The 20,823-nt window shown below is 42.6% G+C and overlaps 1 protein-coding gene across 3 annotated transcripts in view; it reads left to right on the plus strand.

Annotated features, from left to right (window-relative positions):
• Positions 1-213: 213 nt before the first annotated feature.
• The window catches only part of SH3BGR (SH3 domain binding glutamate rich protein), a 66,725-nt gene continuing 46,115 nt past the window's right edge, over positions 214-20,823 (plus strand). Inside the window, exons 1-3 of one of the 3 annotated variants that reach the window (XM_087861810.1) lie at positions 214-502; positions 7,798-7,983; positions 17,088-17,168. In XM_087861810.1, the coding sequence (XP_087717936.1) occupies positions 458-502; positions 7,798-7,983; positions 17,088-17,168 (312 nt within the window). In that variant the 5' untranslated portion in view covers positions 214-457. The remainder of the gene's footprint in view (positions 503-7,797; positions 7,984-17,087; positions 17,169-20,823) is intronic. The other 2 variants (XM_045813489.2, XM_087861809.1) reach the window with 2 other exon arrangements.

Genomic DNA, 20,823 nt, shown 5'->3' on the forward strand with positions numbered 1-20,823 from the left:
TCGCAAGCACAGCGCCCTCGGGGACGGAGCTGGCGTCTTCTGGGCTTTTCCAGCCCCAGGCGCTCGGCTGCCGCCCGCAGGCGTCTGTGCGTGCGCGGCGGCCTGATTGGTGCGCGGCGCAGCCTGGCCTTTTAGGGGCTGTTGTCGGGCGTTTCAAGTCAGTGGCTGCTTTTAGCGACCAATCCGCTCTTGGCTTGGCGGATCCCCTGTCGCCCCGGCCAATGGCGGGGACAGCCCGCGCCACCCGCGCCGCTGCTGCCGGGCGCAGCGCTTAAGTTGCGGCGGGAGGCGCCGGGGTTCAGACGGCGCTGGGCGGCCGCCAGCTCGCACCTGGCACCTGCACCTGCTGCTACCTGGCACCTGCTACCTGCCCGCCCCGCGCCGCGGTCGGGATCCGTCCAGCGTCGCGTTCCCTCACGGGGGTGTGTTGGGGGGAGCCCTCTTTCCGACTGTCAAAATGGTTATCAAAGTGTTTGTTGCCACATCTTCTGGGTCCATAGCGGTAGGTGTCTGCTGGAATCGGTGGGGCTTTTCTTCCTGTCGGGTTTTCTGAGTAACCCACACTGGGAAGTAGAAGCAGGGGGTCTGGCCCAGCGTTGGCCTGAAGTTTCTCTTGTGCGGGGTGTGTAAGTCAGCCGTGGCTCCGCAGTAAGCCTCCGTGCCTTTGCTTTCTGCGTTTGCTTTAACCGTGTGGAAGAAGTGTGGAAAATGAGGGATCCGGGCTAGCTGGGCATAAAGGGGAATCCAGGAAGGGGGCGTGTTTGATACTAGAATTTTTAACATGTGATTTGTGTCGCGTTGTGTTCGAATATATTATAGAATCAAAGGCTTTTTTTTTTTTTTGGTGGAGTGTTTCTGCCAATCTTTTTGTAAGATTTAGACTAAAGTTGCAAATAAATGACACTTTGTGTAACAATATTTGGAGGGTGTGATGAACCAGATTACCAAAATGACTCCTGGGTGTAATTACAGTTGACCCTTGAACAATGCGGGGTGGGAGGGGGTGCGGAGGTGGGAGAGTTAGGGGCACTCACACCTGCACAGTCGAAAATCCATGTATAACTTTTGACTCCCCAAAACTTCACTAATGGCCTACTGTTGACCGGAAGGCTTACTGACAACATAAACAGTCGATTGACACATAGTTTGTATGTTATATGTATTATAAACTGTATTCTTACAATAAGCTAGAGAAAAGAAAATGTTATTAAGAAAATCGTAAGAAAGGGAAAATACACTTACAGTTCTCTCTGTAGTTACAGAAAAAAATCTGCATGTAGGTGGACCTGTGCAGTTTAGTTGTGTTGTTCAAGGGTCAATTGTACTTGCGTGTGAGCTGTAACTATACCAAAAGTGTAAAGTTAGCATGTGTAATAGTATTATTTGGGGAAAATGATGTCACAGTGACAAGAGCAAACGTCTCTAAGGCCACAGTTTTAAATGCTCTAGGAATTCAAACAGGCCAAAAATAGGTACTAGGAGCCCACCCCTTAGCACTGCGTCCCTTTTCCCTGGGACCATGCTCAGAATCACCCCTCCAGTTCCTGCCTCCATTCTGTGCAGGATAGACCTGCCTACGAGGGTAGCTGAAGGAGCCACTTCTCCTTGGCAATGATTCAGGCTTTGATTTTAGGCTTGAACCTGCGGTGTCTGTAGGAGACTGACATTTCTGCGAGCGTTTGAGACTTTAGGGGGTTCTGGGGAGGAAGCCGTTTCATCAGTCCCGAGGGTTGGACACCGGCAAGGGGGGCTGTTTCCTTTTATATCTAGTTCCTGGGCCATCCTGCAGCTTGGATTTCACTCAGCCAGGGATGATACCCTCGGCCAGCAGCTGGCCGGGAGCAGCCCCAATGCTGGCTCTTGAATGCCCCTACCCACAGCCCTGAAAGTTCGCGCAGTTTCCAGAGGGCAAGGAGAGAACAAGAGAGAACAGGCTGGTTGTCCCTCTGAGCACAACCCATCAGCAATGGCTTAGTATCTGTGGAGCATCTTTTAACAGAAACAGAGGAGGAAAAATTCCAGATGTAAAACTGCAACATCTTTTGTGGCTGCTGATGACCTCAGAACTTTTAGTTGATCCACAAAGAGCACATTTTTGGATTATTGGATAAAAAAACTTATTTTTATTGACAAAAATGGCTTTGGTGGGCTTTCAATATGCTGTTGACGCTCATTGATGGAAACTTTTACCACCGACCAACCTACTGCATGCTCTGTAGGCCAGATGCGAGTGCCCTATGCAGCCTTCCAGAGACGGTGAATGCACTTGTGGAGCTCTTAGGATGATTTGATGTCTTACATTCTTGAAGTTTGGGTGTATGATTGAGTTAACTTCGGAGGGTCTGGAGGGGCACTGTTCATTCCAGGATCTTGGAAAAGCCACATGAATTCTGCTTCCCTAAGCAAATGTTTTGTTGTCACTAGGAACTGTTTGACCTTGGGAAAGTTATTTCACCTTGCTAAGCCTCAATTTCCTTTCCTGTAAAATGAGGATAAGAGTAGTATTCTTCTCATGGTGTCACCATGAGGATTTAGGAAATAAGCACTGAGCGCCTCGCATGGTGTCCCGTACTCAAACAGTGCTTAACATATTATAATTGTTAGTTAATTTTATAATTATTACATATGGTTACTGAATATTATAGTTGTTTTAAGTATTAGGTATTATAATTGTTAGCTGTTCATTAATGTTTAAAATATATTTTTTAAAGATTTAATTTATTTGAGAGAGACAGAGAGAGAGAGAGAGAGCACGAGCAGAGGAGAGGGGGAGGCAGGCTTCCCACTGAGGAGGGAGCCTGATGCAGGGCTCGATCCCAGGATTCTGGGATCACGACCTGAGCTGAAGGCAGATACTTAACTGACTGAGCCACTCAGGTGCCCCAATGTGAGTCAGTGCTCATCAGTATTATTGTAGTTGTTCTAATTATTAGTTAATATTAGTATATGTGAGTCTGTGATGATTGTTTCAGAAGAATTGTCCCAAGCCACATAAGTGGAATAGTTTCTCTCTTATCCTAAAGAAGGACAGCTAATTATTCCCATGGTATCAGTGCTAATGATTTTCCCTGGGTGAGGGGATTTCATCCAGAAGCTTCTTTTTAGGAGAACCCCAGAGCAATTGGGGTTAGTTGCAGTTTGCAACTGCAAACTCTTAACTGCTTGTTTCTTCAGTCTCTTTACTTTAAAAAAAGATTCTTGCCTGCAACTTAGTCAATGAGGGCATGTGACTTCTATGGGATGAATGAAATGAATGAAAAAGGAAATGTCCTTTATGAGGGTTTATGCATATGCAGCTCTGTTTGGATGGTTGATGATAAGGCAGTGTCGTGTTTTGCCCATTACGGAGGAACGTGGTAAAGAGACCTTGGGAGCGGGAGCAGGTCTGTGTCTTCCTGAAAGCTGGAGCCACACTGGGCTGGGGGACAAAGGGAGAGAGGACGGTCCTCACTGTTTTCAAGCTGCATGGCCCCTGGAACCGTGATGTTCAAGGACAGACCCCGAGGGTGGCTTCTGGGTTTCTTCATCATTTCTCTAGCCTTGCTTGACTGTAAATATAGTGGGCAGAAACTCAACTCCTGAACGAGATGGATCTGGGTCTAGATCTTAGAAAATTCCTTAATTCACTGGTGCTTCAGCTTTGCTACTTTAAAATGGTGAGCAGAGTACTTAACTTGGCTTGGCAGTCAGGACAAGTCAGTGAGATAACACTGTGCAGCTCTCACCTTGTGCAAGACGCTTTGCCACATATCATGTCATATTCCTTGATTCTCACCAGAACCCGAGGAGGGTGGTGCTTTTCCCGTTTTGTAGACGAGGCAGTTCAAGAGTGGGCCCTGCTCCGACAGCAGCCTTCCGAGCCAGGGGGGAAATGCAGGTCGCCTCCGCTCAAATGCAGTGTGCTTTTCACTAAGTGCAATGACCTCAGTTGGAAAAGCTCCTAACTGTACAAGACAATAAAAGGGAGGTGCCAAGCAAGTGACTCAAAGATCACTGACACATTACAGTAACCAACGGTGGCCGGCGACTTCAGGAAAACACCACTTTCTTTAGAGTAAATGCAACAGGATAGGAAACACAGAGCTCTCTGAGCCTCCACTGAAGTCCCAAAGGCTCCAAGTGACCCAGATCCCAGGGACCCCCAGATCCTCCAGAGGGGCTGCCTAGAAAGAAGGTACAGCCGGGGGTGTTGGGGCAGCATTGGCCATGGTGGGGTGGAAGGAGGAGAGGGAGCAGGAGGTGGAGAGGGGAGTGTGTCTGTGGTGAGAACCCCTGGGTGTGGTGTATACCCTCTTACCCCAGGGCCCATAAAGGGAGGTGCCCCCTGGGAGCTGATGTCCCTAGGGGTCAGCTCAGGAAGCCACATGCACTTTGCCTGGGAGGGCCCATGGGGCTCCTGGAATAGTAGGGAGGACCGTGGAGGAGAGGGCCCCCACTCAGGGTGGCCATCAGGGGGTGGACAAAGGCGACCATGCCACCAGGTGAACTCATGTACTCCCTGCTCCCCTCTCTCCTTCTCTGGGCTCATCCTAAGACCCTCCTCCAGCCCCAGGCAGAACTCAGGTGCTGCAAACAGTGGGATGAACGATGCCTTTAACCCAGTTTAAAGTACCGGTGTTTGGGGGAAACTAGAAACAGATTTTACTTTTCTTCTCTTTTTTGGGGGGTGAGGGTCTGAGAAATAGCACTTAACACAAGGTCATGCACCCAACAGTCTGTTAAGTTCCTGCAGATGCAACTGCTTGTCTTGCAAGAAATAACAGCAAACAGGTCTTCCCCTCCTATTTTCTCCATCACTCTTTGACTTTCTAACCGCAGAAACACAAGTCAGGACCTTGGGAACTGTTCATCTATTCAGAACTCATGGAATAAAATGAAATTCTTTATTTCATCTCAAGTCCTGAGGCATGATTGATAGATGTGGAAATAATGTTGGTGAGGTGGCCAGGCTGATTTGGGCTCCTGGGGGGTACTTGAGAAGGAAGGAAGACAGGAGTTTGGACAGAATAAAGGATGTTGCCTTCTGAATATTTAATTAAAAGTAAACCTGCCTAAAACGAAGACATTTCTACTTTTTGAACTGCAAAGTTATCTCTGGAAATAGCCAAAGGAATAAGTAATTTATAGAGTGGCACGGACAATTATGGACAAGTTGGAAAGTATATATAGAAAACATGATTAATTAAAATAGTAATTTAGTTCCAATGACCTGTCGTCAGGTCTGATGGGATTTTCTAATATTCAGAAATTCAGCTGTGAAGCTATGGAATTTGGAGCGCGGTTTCGGTGAGGAGGAGCAGAAGGTCCCAGGGCTAGGCCAGCCTAGCCTTGGCGGAGGGCACATGGTGGAGAAATCCGAGCTCCTCCTTTGCTTCTGATAGATGTGACACTCAGGAATGTGCCAGAGTGAGGGTGCCAGAAGCTTAGGGGAAATTCCATCACCCCACACCTTTCTGTATGACTTTTATTTTTATTTTTGTCCATGCTTGCCCCGAACTGAGTCTTACTGTTTAAGTGTTGTATTGTAGCTAACAGCAGCCTTCACTTACTGATCTAATGCTTTTAGTCACAGTATATTTGCTATGTTGATGGAACAAATGTTACTTTTTCTTTATGGTAATATTTTTTTTATTATATTATGTTAGTCACCATACAGTACATCCCTGGTTTTTGATGTAAAGTTCCTTGATTCATTAGTTGCGTATAACACCCAGTGCTCCATGCAATATGTGCCCTCCTTACTACCCATCACCAGCCTATCCCATTCCCCCACCCTCCTCCCCTCTGAGGCCCTCAGTTTGTTTCTCAGAGTCCATAGTCTCTCATGTTTCATTCCCCCTTCTGATTACCCCCCTTTCTTTATCCCTTTCTTCTCCTACCGGTCTTCCCACTTCTTAGGAACAAATGTTACTTAAAAAGTAAATGTGTGATTACCATTTATACAAACCTGGATATGTAACTTATATATACAATTTTATATGCGATTTATATTTACTTGTAAAAATTTTAAAAGTTATTTATATTCATTTATGTCATTTATAATTAATACAATCTATACATTCAGGTCACAGCCAAACCAAATTCTGTATTTGCCTGTAATTCTATATGATTTGCTTCTAGCGTTTAAGCACCCATACATGCTTTATTTTTCCTTATATTAAGAAAGAAATACTCTACACAGGAACATTGATAAACTCATTCATTTTGGCAAGAATGAATAAAATATATATATATATTTGGCATGTATACGTATAGAAATATATATGTGTGTATAGATATATATAGATATATATCTATACACATATATATGCATAGATATGTATATATTTGGCATACAAGCTATGAAAGGAATTGGGTTTGACCCAAAGAAGGTCAGAGGCTAGACATGAGGTTTGGGATGAGCGTGAGGCTTTTATAACATTTGTTTGGGATTCTCAAATTCTGGTACCTCTGCTGATAAATGAGTTACACGAGAATGACAGGGGGCCTCAGACCCAATAAAACACTTTTAATGGCTTGCTTTGATATGAGACAATATTCTATGCAGAGGACTTAACAAATTAAGATATTAAATATTTTAAGATATTAAACATTAATATTTAATATAATATATAATAATTAAGATATTAAATATTAAGTTATTAAATATTTTCATGTCAAAGAAAATCCTTAAAATTTTACTCTTATTTTAAAGAAATGACTTATTTTGCCTCTTGATCATCTTCGCATGTTCACTGGCTAGAATGTACAGATGAGTTCTTTGCATTTTTTTCACCAAAATAAACAGGTTATGAATCTGTTCACACAAAGAACTTGGTACACTGTCTTGTGCAGAGTAGAGTGGGTCAGTAAGTGTGCATTGCTTGTCGGGTTGGCCTCTCCAGAACTCTCTCCCAGAGGCTCCTAAGCGGGGTCCACGAGTGTGCTCCAAGTTGTTTACGAGTGTGTAAGAAAGAGGGCATTGTGCATTTTGGGAGCGAATTCTTTGAAGAGAGAGAATGGTTGTAGTTGTCTCTGGGGATGGAGGTCTGAACGGTGAGGAGGGCCACATTCCTGAGCAATGGCGGCTGGTAGACCGATAGTTTGGGGTAGGGGGAGGGGCACCAAGAGTTGTCTGTCCGGTGAGGCTGGCGTCCCGCTCTCTGTGTGAGTGGAAAGGAGAAATCCGAGGGAGGACAGTGTTCTTTCACCGTGTTGCTCTTTGTGAGCCGGGAGACACAGCCACTGGCTTCCCCTGGTGTTTTCCCTGTCCTTTCCCCTTTCACTCATCTCCAAGTGGGCTTTCCAATCTCCTGTATTATTTCTGAAGCCACTTTTGTTCAGTGCGACTCACGTGCCCATTTTCATAACTGTGAGGAAGGCGCTTTTTTAGTTGGGTGTACTTGGTATTTGAGTTTTGTAATGAATTGGTCTTTTCTCTCTTTCCTTCTTAGTCTTCTCCCAATCCCCCCTTTTCCTCATAACCCGTTCTTATTTGTTTTTTGGCATTAAAGCTTAGCGGAGAATTTAAAAGCACGTCAAAGACCTCAAGTTAAGGCTGTGATGAGGGCATCTCTCTCCTTATCAGGTTGACTATGCCATGATTGAAACATTGGTGAGATTAAAATTTTAGAATTTAAACAGTGACTGTTGATCCTTTATAATGAAGAGCTGTGACTTTATCATTTTCCTTGTTTAAATAGTAGCAAGATTATTTGTGTTGTATAGTTGGAGAAAGGATTTAATTTGTGTAAATATAAGCAAAACATAAAAAAAGTAAACCTAGTCTAAAAGTAATCTTTCTCTACTCTCGACCAGATTAGGAAGAAGCAGCAAGAAGTAGTGGGCTTTTTGGAAGCTAATAAGATCGACTTTAAGGAATTAGACATTGCTGGAGATGAAGACAATAGGAAGTGGATGAGGGAGAATGTTCCCGGAGAGAAAAAACCCCAAAATGGAATCCCTTTGCCCCCCCAGATCTTCAATGAAGAGCAGTATTGTGGGGTAAGTATTTGGTTTCTTGAAAAATTCTTCTGTATGTGTGTTTATCAGAAATTGTTTAAAGTAGACTAATTTGGGGGCACCTGGGTGGCTCGGTCTGTTGAACATCCAACTCTTGATTTTGGCTCAGGTCATCATCTCAGGGTCATGAAATCGAGCCCCCTGTCCCGCTCCACTCTCAGTGGGGAGTCTGCTTGAGATTCTCTCTCCCACTCCCTCTGCGTCTCTCACCCCCCCAACTCTCTTTCTCTCTCTCTCTCAAAATAAAATAAATAAATCTTAAAAAAAAAAAGTACAGGTGGGGCGCCTGGGGGGCTCAGTCGTTAGGTGTCTGCCTTCGGCTCAGGGCGTGATCCCGGTGTTGTGGGGTCGAGCCCCGCATCAGGCTCCTCCCCTGGAAGCCTGCTTCTTCCTCTCCCACTCTCCCTGCTTGTGTTCCCTCTCTCGCTGGCTGTCTCTCTCTGTCGAATAAATAAATAAAAATCTTTTTTTTAAAAAAAGTACAGGTTAATTTGGAGGCAGCATTTGCACTTGTTGATAGTTTTCAGGACATGATCTATTTCTACCAGTACCTGGATGGTAGATCCATTGTGAGTCATCAGTATATAAGATTCACAAAATGATAGAAATAATGAAATGGTGATTTGGAAGTTCTTGGGATTGTTTCAGGTCCCTTATTTTATTTTGAAGGATTGAGGTCACTTGTTCAAACAAAGTATATATTTAGTTGGAAAGGAATTCTGATCAGCCTCGTGATGTCACATCCATGAATCCAGGCAGACACAGGGTCCGGCTTTCACTTTGATAAAGAATGATTTTCAGAAGTCAGTTCTTAATACAGATACAAGATAAATTTGTGGAAATGGATCTAGATAATTTAAAAACTGTTCTGGAACATTTTGATTACAACAGCAATTTTATTTTATACATTTAATAGTTCCTGTCACCAGACAATCACTTTTCCCCCCAGGGTTTACAGTTCTGCTTAGTAAATCAAATTGTTGAGGAGAAGCATTTAAAGACTCCAAGGACTTCAGAGCGTGAGAGCTGGAGCTTATCTTAAGGGTCATGGACGCTTCTAGGTCATCCTTCAGAGGCAGCAGTCAGGGCTCTGGAGGGCAGAGGGAAGTGAGCAGGGTTGTGTTGCTTCTGAAGGCTGCAGCCAGCTGTGGGACTCTTAGCTCACCTCTTCCCTTCTTGCACACACCTGCTGGTTCTTTAGGTTAGCTCCTCTTTATTATTATGTTTCTCATCTAAAGCAGGTATGGTCCCATTAAAGCCCAAAGGCCAATGCCCGTCGTGACCTGTTTTAGTACATAAAATTTTACTGGAACACATCCACACTAAGTCACTCACCTGTCACCTATGGCTGATTTTGCACAACGGCAGAGTTGTTGGAACAGACACCATATGACCTATAAAGCCGGAAGTATTTACTAACCGCCGGTGCACAGAAAAGCTTTCGGGCCTGTCCCTGATTTGAAGCACCAAGTGTTGGGTTATTGGAGGTTTGTATTAATTTCAAAGGACCGATGTAACGAAGCACCACACACATGATGGCTGTTGTGGGCTGTCTGTTTGTGTCCCCCGAAAATCCATACGTGGAAGCCCTAACCTCCATGGTGCTCGTATTTGGAGATGGGGCCTTTGGGAATTGGTCAGCTTAGATGAGGTCGTGACTGTGGGGCCTTCCTGATGGGAATAGTGCCCTTAGAGGAAGGGATCCCTCTGTCTTCACCAGGCGAGCACACAGCCCGAAGGCAGCTGCCTGTCCTCCCCGGAACCCAGCTATACGGGCACCTGGTCTCGGACCTCCAGCCTCCAGAGCTGTGAGACGGTACATTTCTGTCGTTTAAGCCCCCCTCCCCCGCCCAGTCTGTGGCATTTTGTTAGGTGACCCAAGTTGACTAATTCAGTGCCTTAAAATAACAGAAATGTACCCTCGCAGTTCTCAGGGCCAGAAGGCCAACAGCAAGGTGTCCGTCAGGTTGGTTTCTTCTGGAGGCTCCAGGGAAAATCTGTTCCATGCCTTTTCCGAGCTTCTGCTGCTTGCCAACAGCCTTTGGTGCTCCCTGGCTTGCAGATGTGTCTCCCATCCCTGCCGCCATCTCTCCTTGTGTTCTCCTTGTCTCCCTTTCTGTCTTCACTTGGCCTTATTATAAGGACAACAGTCACTGAAATAGGGTTTACCCCAGGAGTGCCGGTTAAGCGTGTGCCTTCGGCTCAGGTCATGATCTCAGGGTCCTGGCATCCAGTCCCTTGTCGAGCTTCCGTGCTCAGTGGGGAGTCTGCTTCTCCCTCTCCCTCTGCCCCTCTGCCTGCTTGTGCTTTTTTCCCTCTTTCACTCTCTCAAATAAATAAATAAATAAAATCTTAAAAAAAAAAAAAAAGAATAGGGCTCACCACACTCCAGTATGGTCTCATTTTAACTAATTATATCTGTAAATATCCTATTTCCAAATAAGGTTGCTTTCTGAGGTTCTGGGTGGACTTGGATTTGTGGGGAACCCTATTCAGCCCAGCACAGGGTTGTATGGATTCACATGACTGTGTTAGCATTCTTCAGAGGCTTAGCTCAATCCACTGCTGGGAGGTTGGGGGGGGGGGGTTGTTTTCAAACTGTCTGAATGTGGCAAGCACTTATTTAAGAGAACCCAAGGCTCCTGTGGGTTTAAGCTGGGGCTTCCCGGGGTGCAGAGGGGATTTCCTGTGTGAGGAAGGGTCCTCATCTCCACTTCCCACTCCTCCCTTCCCCTTCCACTTCCCCTCCCCACCTCTTGACCTCCCTCCACCATGACCCATATTTCTAAGAATTGAGGCTCTTGTTGGATGAGGAAGGGAATAGTGGTGGTGGGCAATTTTGATTTTACTTTTAAAATTTTCTTAATAATTAAAAAATTAATAATGTGCATGCTGAAAAAATTAAAATGGCTCAAAAATTATCTCCAGTAAAAATTACTCTGTCTCTCACTCAGGCCCTGTGACTCTAGTTCCTTACCCCCAGGGGACTGGCTTCACAGACCTGTCACCCAGACCCCATGCTCGAGAGAGCTCTCTGCTTGGTTTGATGCCCTAGTGTCTTGAAATCCACAACAGTTTTGAAACAGGGATCCCATGTTTCATTTTTGCATGGGGACCCCCACAAATGATGTAGTCAGTCCTGCTTTGACTGACCAATGTTGGCAATTTCTTGTTTGACCTTCCGGAAATTTTATATGTATATTTATAATGTATATTATATATGTCTTATAGATACCTATAATATCTATAATACAGTAGACATTGGATAGATATATATCGTATATCACTTAAAAATGGGAGCATGCTATACAAGTTTGGTTTTTGTCAGTTAATAACCAGATCTCAGAGATCATTGCATAGCTCCCCATACTCCTTATTTTAACAGCCGCAAAATGTTCCATTGTATGTGGCGTAATTATGGACACAGTCCTCTAATGGGGAACATTCAGGAAACATTCAGCATGCAAACCATGCTGCCGGAAATCTCTTTATATACCCGGATCCTTGTATTCAGTGTGACTATATGTACGTAGGATCAAATCTGGACGATGTGCTGAGTTAAAGCAGGTATGCACTTTGCGTTTCAGAAGGTATTGGCACATGGCCCTGTGACGCACTTGTGCCCACGTTCGTTTCCACCAGCCGAGCTGAGAGCGGTCAGTTGCCTGTGGCTTTGACGACAGTCTTTATTCAGACTTTTGGATCTTTGCCAATCTATTAGATGAAAACTATATTCTCATTATATTCTCATGCTTTGACTTGCATTTCTGTCTACGTGAGTGAGGCTGAGCATCTTTTCCTGTGTTTATGAGCTATCTTTTTTCCCCTATGATTTGCTGTTTTTTTCTTGAGTTACAGGTAATATTTATTGGTTTGTAAGAGTCCTCGCTTGTGAAGGAAAGTAGCCCTTTTACGACCATAGATTTTGCAGATTTTTTCCCCACATTTTTTGTCTTTTGGGTTTTTAAAGTGATATTTTTTTGGAATGCAGAACGTAAAACAGTTTTTTTTTTATGAAGACAAATTCATTAATCTTTTTGCTTTATGGCTCCCGATCCTGAGCCTTACTTACGAAAGCTTTCTGCACTCTGAAATTATCAAAAGAATAATTTCATTTTTTCTTCTAGTACTTTTCCAGTGAAAATAGTATTTTAAATCTCTTACTTTTGTTTATTTTAACTGTCCTTTTAAATTAAGGTTAGTTATAGTGGAGAAAATATTGAAGTATGTAGCTTTTAACCTATGTTAACTCTTAGGGTAAAAATTCTGCAGTGATTTCTTGCTCTGACAAGAAAACCTCAAAGGCATTTCTTATCCCATTTTGCTGTGACCTAGTGATTTTTTTCATTTTAGTTGTGGAAGAAAAAGAAAAGTTTTCCCCTTTCCTAAGAAAAAGACTTATACTTTTAAAGAAGATTAATTTGTAATATTTGGATAAATATTTGTAGTATTTCAGTATACATTATTTTGTAATAGAATATTTTGAATATTATTTTGTAATATTTCCCTGTTACAAGTATGGATCTAATGAGATGAGCCTACAAATTATTATTATTATTTTAATTTTATTTATTTGTTTTAGAGAGAGAGAGAGTATGTGTGTGTGACAGCAGGGGGAGGGGTCGAGGGAGAGGGAGAGAATCTCAAGCCAACTTTCTGCTGAGCTCAGAGCCTAATGTGGGCCTCAGTCCCAGGACCCTGAGATCATGACCTAAGCCGAAATCAAGAGTTGGACTCTTAACTGACTAGCCACCCAGGTGCCCTGAGCCTATAAATTATTTTATGTTTAACCGTTAATATTAATTCTTTTCATTTCTGCCTTCAGAGAGGTATTAGTAGTATCTTATGATCAGCTTTGCTAAATTTGCTTTTCTGCAGTCTGTGGACACTCTTAACAAAAGTGCATTGATGAGGCAGAGGGCTTTGTTTCTAGAAAGTAGCTAAAAATGATTATTTGTATTGTAGGTTCAGATTTTAAAAGGAGACTTAAGGGTTCCCAAGGCTATGTCAGGTTTAAAATGGTGTGAATCTGGATGGTCAGTCAGTGTGTCTTTCCACAAGATCGAAATGCCTACTGTAAGAATAATTATTCTTTATGTTGAATCACTGGTTTCGTCTTGAATGGTCACCCCTACTCCATGCCTGATGATGGTGGCAGGTAGCGGGAACCCTACAGTCTGAGCAGTGGATTTCTGGCACCATGGCAGTAAGGGGACTGGATGTCGACGTTAGTTCTAGGTACCATCCTGTGTCTGCCAATGTGAACTCCCGCTGCTCTATCTGTGCAGACAGATGAAGATATTATCCTGAGGGCATGGCAGACAACCGTTAGCTAGAGAAAGGAGACACCCGATGGCCAGGTTACCCACCTGGCAGAGAAATACTAACTGGAAGTACAGACATGTCTGTCAATGCCAAGTTGGAGTCTGTGCGTCTTAGCCCAGGTAAGGGCTGGGTGCCTGCCTGGGCCTGAACACAACCGAAGGGGACATTGGCCATTTAGCACAGGCAAGCATCCTCAGGGCTGCGAGGGAGGCAGGGTCCAAGCCCAGTTAGGGTGGGGGCAGGGCGCTCTCAGTGCATAGATGTTAGGACTGGACAAGCTATGTCACATCATTAAAAACTTATTATGAAATGTGTCATGTGATAAGAGCTTAAAGAGGAATTACAAAATGTACAACTATGTGCATGCCAAACATTAAAAGAGCCTTAGCACTAATCACTGTTTCCCTATTTAGATGTGTTTTGTTTTTTTTAGTACTTTAGATGGTTGGCCTTCATTCCACCCCACAAACTAGACATTTGTAATTATTGTTTTTATAGTCAATACTTGTTGAGATTTAGATTTATACACATATTTATTAATATCTTATGATTTCTTACATCGTAGATAATACATCTGGAATCACTTTCCTTTGGTCTAATATAGACTAGAAACATTTCTTTAAGGGGCACCTGGGTGGCTCAGTTGGTGAAGCGTCTGCCTTTGGCTCAGGTCATGATCCCGGGGTCCTGGGATCCAGCCCCATGTTGGGCTCCCTGCTCAGTGGGGAGTCTGCTTCTCCCTCTCCCTCTGCCTGCCGCTCCCCCTGCTTGTTCACTCTCTCTCTGTCAAATAAAATCTTAAAAAAAAACAAACAACAAAACTACATGGCATTAAAAGTGATGAGTCTGGGGCATCTGGGTGGCTCATTTGGTTAAGCGTCTTCCTTCAGCTCAGGTCATGATCTCAGGGTCCTAGGATCAAGTGCCATGTCAGGCTCCCTGCTCAGGGAGGAGCCTGCTTCTGCCTCACTCTGCAGCTCCCCTTGCTTGTGCTCTCTCTCTCATGCACGTGCTCTCTCTCTCTCACATAAATAATAAATAAAAACCTTAAAAAAAGTTTAAGTGAGTGTCTGTTGGTCTAAATTCTCTAAATTTTTGTTTAAAAATGACATTTTTCAGAAAAATGTTTATTTTACCCTCATATCTAAAAATAGTTTCACTGAAAAAAAAATAGTTTCACTGGGTCTAAAATTCTGGGTTGAGAGGTTGTTTTTTCTAAAGACGTTGAAATTATGATTTCACTTTCTTCTGACTTCTGTGTTGCTGTTAAGAAGCCAGCTGTCAGTCTGATTGTCATTCTTTCGTGGGGAAACTTTTTCCTTGCCCCGTCTGCCTGCCTCCTTCACTCCCTGCCTTGCTGCCTCCTTTTATAAAACTCCCCACCTTAGACTCTAGACTTTATCCACTCCCGCCTTTACTCTCTGTGGCATCAAAGTGGCGTAAAGATCTACTGGTTTTGTCGGAAACTCTGCCTTAAAATGTGCTTATTCTTAGAATCCCTGGTCTCACCTGGCAATGTCTTTCCTTTTCTAGCAGCTCAGCAATGCATCTATACTCCTTTTCTTAATCTGGCTTCTTCACAAAATTGTTTTTGAGATAGTGTTTCAGGGCATCTAATCTGCTATACTACCATAACTAGAAGCTGAAAAACCATTTCATACTCATTGTTTTCTGCATCTCTTTGTTAGTGTCAAAATAGAGTCAAAAATAATGACAAATTGTTGCTCAGTCCTCAGATGTTAGAAAAGCTATTTGGACCTAAAAAAAAAAAGGAAAGAAAAAAAAGAAAGAAGCTATTTGGATCTAAACTGAAGCAAAAGACAATTCACTCAATGATAAGAAAACCTCTCTTGGGGGCACCTGAGTGGCTCAGTCGGTTAAACGTCTGCCTCCATCTCAGGTCATGATCTCAGGGTCCTGGGATCGAGCCTCACATCGGGCTCCCTGCTCAGCAGGGTGTCTGCTTCTCCCTCTGGCCCCTCCCACCACTCCTCATGCTCTCTTTCTCTCGCTCTCTCTCTGAAATAAATAAATAAAATTAAAAAAAAAAAAGAAAACCTTTTTGATTTGAAAGCTTCTAGAGATGGCCAACTAGAGAAGTTATAGATCTTTATGGAATTTTTGAAAAATACAATAAATGTACTTTATTATATTTCACCTACTCTCTACTACTACTAATGCATTTTATCATGTAATCTTTTTTTTAAAAAAGATTTATTTAGGGGCGCCTGGGTGGCTCAGTTGTTAAGTGTCTGCCTTCGGCTCAGGGCATGATCCCACAATCATGGGATCAAGCCCCGCATTGGGCTCCTCCACTGGGAGCCTGCTTCTTCCTCTCCCACTCTCCCTGCTTGTGTTCCCTCTCTCGCTGGCTGTCTCTCTCTCTCTCTCTCTCTGTCAAATAAATAAATAAATAAATCTTTTTTTAAAAGATTTTTTTTTAAATCTTTTTTTTAAAAGATTTTTTAAATCTTTTTTAAAAAAAGATTTATTTATTTATTTTAGAGAGAGAGAATGTACATGGGTGGGGGAAGTGGCAGAGCGAGAAGGAGAGAGAGAATCTCAAGCCGACTCCCCACTGAGCACGGAGCCTGTTGTGGGGCTCGATCCTATGACCCTGAGCCCATGATCTGAGCTGAAATCAAGAATCCGATGTTCAACTGACTGAGCCGCCCAGGCGCCCGTCTGTCATGCAGTCGTTAACATCTTGTGAGTGCATGTTCCAGAATCAACACCAAAGCATCCCTTGCTCTTGATGCTCTATTTCCTTCAGCTAAGATTTGAGGCAGCTTACAAAAATGCACTCGGTGTAAAAGAATTAACCACTGAGTGAATCTGGGCAACAGGTAGGAAAATAACAAAGCTTTGGGTAAGATTGACACACAAGAATACAAAACATTTTCTTCCCAATGTCAGTGGCCTGTATTTGATTTTAAGCTTCTTAACACACATGAGTAGGATGGTCAGTAACATGACTAAGCGGGTTTGAGTGCTGTCTGTTCAAGCTGGGCCAGACACACTACCCTCAGTGTGTGAAGAAACCGATCGCTGCTCTGATGACAAAGATTGGCAGTCATGAAGTAGTCTGGGGAATATCTCCTAGGTTTTAATTATATAAAACGAAACTCTTCTGAGTTATTGACAATCACACTACTGACGAGTGAGTTTAGGGCTGGACCTCCGGGTGGGCCTATGAGGGGTGGGTGGGGGGCTTCACTGAGCTCCAGATTTCAATCAGCTACCAGGTTTCACCTGACTTGGTAGTTTTTCCCACTTTGCCAAAACAAGTGTCACTGTAAGCCTTCCATAATCCTGCGGCTCCTGGTGTCATAAGGTCTGAGATGGGTCTTGTCCCATAGCAGCTATTGTGTAACTCTAGAGAAATCCCATGTTGGCTTAGTCTCAGCTGATCAGGGTCCAAATCCAAAGGGCCAAATTATAAGGAAACCAGTTAAAGATAATGACACTTTTTGGAGAATCCTTTCACTCTGTATATCTTGAGTCTTGTCAGCAGTTCCAGAGCACAAACAGGTCTGTTCTCACTGCTGTGTATTCCGCACCGTGTAATGATACAAGCAAATGTAAAGTTCATGGTTAGAGATTCCTTCACTTTTGGGGTCAGTCATCTTTGACAAAGCAAACTGGGATAACCTTTTGTGTTAGCTTCTAACTTAATGACTAATAAAAAAGATCAACTTAGGTAAATATTTTGGCTCACAAGTGCACAGTGGGGTTTAAACATTCTTTTTCTTTGCTTCAAGGATTTTGACTCTTTCTTCTCTGCAAAAGAAGAGAATATTATTTATTCATTTCTGGGTTTGGCTCCCCCTCCAGGCTCAAAGGTAAGCTTGAACACCCCATTGGGGCTCCATGCAAGTCTAATATGTGAAGCTAGGAATCAGCATCCAAGACTGTTTAATTAATGATGGACTTTAAATTAACATAGTTTAAATATATTCCTCATTCTGATGAAGTCTTACACATAGAGATAATGCAAGGTTTTTTTTTTTTTATAATAATATTTTTTTATTACGTTAGTCACCATACAGTACATCCCTGGTTTTCAGTGTAAAGTTCCATGATTGATTAGTTGCGTACAACACCCAGTGCACCATGCAATACGTGCCCTCCTTACTACCCATCACCAGTCTATCCTATTCCCCCACCCCCCTCCCCTCTGAAGCCCTCAGTTTGTCTCTCAGAGTCCATAGTCTCTCATGCTTCATTCCCCCTTCTGATTACACCCCCTTCTTTATCCCTTTCTTCCCCTACCGATCTTCCTAGTTCTTATGTTCCATAGATGAGAGAAATCATATGATAATTGTATTTCTCTGCTTGACTTATTTCACTTAGCATTATCTCCTCCAGTGCCGTCCATGTTGCAGCAAATGTTGAGAACTCGTTCTTTCTGATAGCTGAGTAATATTCCATTGTATATATGGACCACAACTTCTTAATCCAGTCATCTGTTGAAGGGCATCTCGGCTCCTTCCACGATTTAGCTATTGTGGACAATGCTGCTATGAACATTGGGGGTGCATATGGCCCTTCTCTTCACTACGTCTGTATCTTTGGGGTAAATACCCAGTAGTGCAATGGCTGGGTCATAGGGTAGCTCAATTTTTAACTTTTTAAGGGACCTCCACACTGTTTTCCAGAGTGGCTGTACCAACTTGCATTCCCTCCAACAATGTAGGAGGGATCCCCTTTCTCCACATCCTCTCCAGCAATTGTTGTTTCTTGCCTTGTCAATTTTTGCCATTCTAACTGGCATAAGGTGGTATCTCAGTGTGGTTTTGATTTGAATTTCCCTGATGGCTAATGATTTTGAACATTTTTTCATGTGTCTGTTAGCCATTTATATGTCTTCATTGGAAAAGTGTCTATTCATATCTTCTGCCCATTTTATGATTTGTTTATTTGTTTCTTGTGTATTGAGTTTGAGAAGTTCTTTGTAGATCTTGGATACCAGTCTTTTATCTGTAGTGTCATTTGCAAATATCTTCTCCTATTCCGTGGGCTGCCTCTTAGTTTTTTTGACTGTTTCCTTGGCTGTGCAGAAGCTTTTTATCTTGATGAAGTCCCACAAGTTCATTTTATCTTTTGTTTCTCTTGCCTTTGGAGATGTGTCATGAAAAAGGTTGCTGTGGCCGATGTCGTAGAGGTTGCTGCCTATGCTCTCTTCTAGGATTTTGATGGATTCCTGTCTCACATCGAGGTCTTTCATCCATTTGGAGTTTATCTTTGTGTATGGTGTGAGACAGTGGTCAAGTTTCATTCTTTTGCATGTAGCTGTCCAATTTTCCCAGCACCATTTATTGAAGAGACTGTCTTTTTCCCACCGGATGTTTTTTCCTGCTTTATCAAAGATTAGTTGCCCAAAGAGCTGAGGGTCCATTTCTGGGTTCTCTATTCTGTTCCACTGATCTATGTGTCTGTTTTTGTGCCAGTACCATGCTGTCTTTGTGGTCACAGCTTTGTAGTACAGCTCGAAATCCGGCATTGTGATGCCCCCAGCTTTGTTTTTCCTTTTCAACAGTTCCTTGGCGATTCGTGGTCTTTTCTGGTTCCACACAAATTTAAGGGTGTTTGTTCCAGTTCTTTGAAAAATGTCATCGGTATTTTGATCAGGATATCATTGAATGTGTAGATTGCTCTGGGTAGCATGGACATTTTAACTATGTTAATTCTTCTGATCCATGAGCATGGAATATTTTTCCATCTTTTTCTGTCTTCCTCAATGTCTTTCAAGAGTGATTTGTAGTTTCTAGAATATAGATCCTTCACGTCTCTGGTTAAGTTAATTCCAAGGTAACGTATGATTTTTGGTGCTATTGTAAATGGAATGGATTCCCTAATTTCTCTTTCTTCGGGCTCATTGTTCGTGTATAGGAATGCAACTGATTTCTGAGCATTGATTTTGTATCCTGCCACATTACTGAATTGCTCTATAACTTCTAGTAGTTTGGGGGTGGATTCTTTTGGGTTTTCCGTATAGAGTATCATGTCATCTGCGAAGAGAGACAGTTTGACTTCTTCTTTGCCAATTTGGATACCTTTTATCCTTTTTTGTTGTCTGATTGCTGTTGCAATGACTTCTAGTACTATGTTGAATAATAGTGGCGAGAGTGGGCATCCTTGTCGTGTTCCTGATCTTAAAGGAAAGGCTTCCAGCTTTTCCCCATTGAGAATGATATTTGCTGTAGGCTTTTCATAGATGGTTTTTATGCGATTGAGGAATGTACCCTCTATCCCTACACTCTGAAGGGTTTTAATCAGGAAAGGATGCTGTATTTTGTCAAATGCTTTTTCTGCATCTATTGAGAGGATCATATGGTTCTTGGCTTTTTTCTTGTTGATATAATCTATCACACTGATAGATTGGCGAATGTTGAACCACCCTTGCATCCCAGGGATGAATCCCACTTGGTGATGATGGGTAATCCTTGTAATGTACTGTTGGATCCTATTAGCTAGGATCTTGTTGAGAATTTTGGCGTCCATATTCATCAGGGGTATCGGTCTGTAATTCCCCTTTTTGATGGGGTCTTTGCCTGGTTTGGGGATCAAGGTAATATTGGCCTCATAGAATGAGTTTGGTAGCTTTCCTTCTGTTTCTATTTTTTTGAAATAGCTTTAGGAGAATAGGTATTATTTCTTCTTTGAATGTTTGGTAGAATTCCCCGGGGAATCCATCAGGCCCTGGAGTTTTGTTTTTTGTAAGGTTTTTAATCACTGTTTCAATCTCTTCATAATTAATTGGTCTTTTTAAAAAATCGATTTCCTCCTGTTTCAGTCTTGGTAGTTTATAGGTTTCCAGGAAGGCCTCCATCTCTCCCAGTTTGCTTAATTTATTGGCATAAAGCTGTTGATAAAAGTGTCTAATAATCCTTCCTATTTCATTGGTGTTGGTTGTGACCTCTCCCTTTTCATTCATAATTTTATTAATTTGGGTCCCTTCTCTATTCTTTTGAATAAGTCTGGCCAGTGGCTTATCTATTTTATTTATTCTTTCAAAGAACCAGCTTCTAGTCCTGTTGATCTGTTCTACTGTGCTCCTGGTTTCTAATTCATTGATCTCTGCTAATCTTGATCAACTGCTTTCTCGTGCATGGATTAGGCCTATTCTTCTGTTGATGTTCCAGCTTCTTGAGGTGAGAATATTGCAAGGTTTTTACTAGAGCATGGTCTAAAACTATGCTTTTTTCATATTTTAGCTATGTTTACACCTTTTTGTAGTAAGTCCTACAATACCAAAATTAAGAAATACTGCATTCAATAATCTTAAATACACAAAATAAATATGTAAAAATTCGAGTTCCCACTTTGTGTTTGTGAAATTATTTCGTAATGAATTGACTTCTCATGTAGCTTATTTTAGTTAATTTTATAATAATATCTCACCCTATATTAATCCTTTCTATTTAAAGAGAGTTGACTGCTTTTTTAGAGAGGGGGAAGGTAAGATCTAGACACAAGAACAAGATAAATCTCAAC

The sequence above is a fragment of the Ursus americanus genome, chromosome 4 (genome assembly GCF_024610735.1).
Source record: "Ursus americanus isolate L20-20 chromosome 4, mUrsAme1.1.p, whole genome shotgun sequence".
Lineage (NCBI taxonomy): Eukaryota > Metazoa > Chordata > Mammalia > Carnivora > Ursidae > Ursus > Ursus americanus.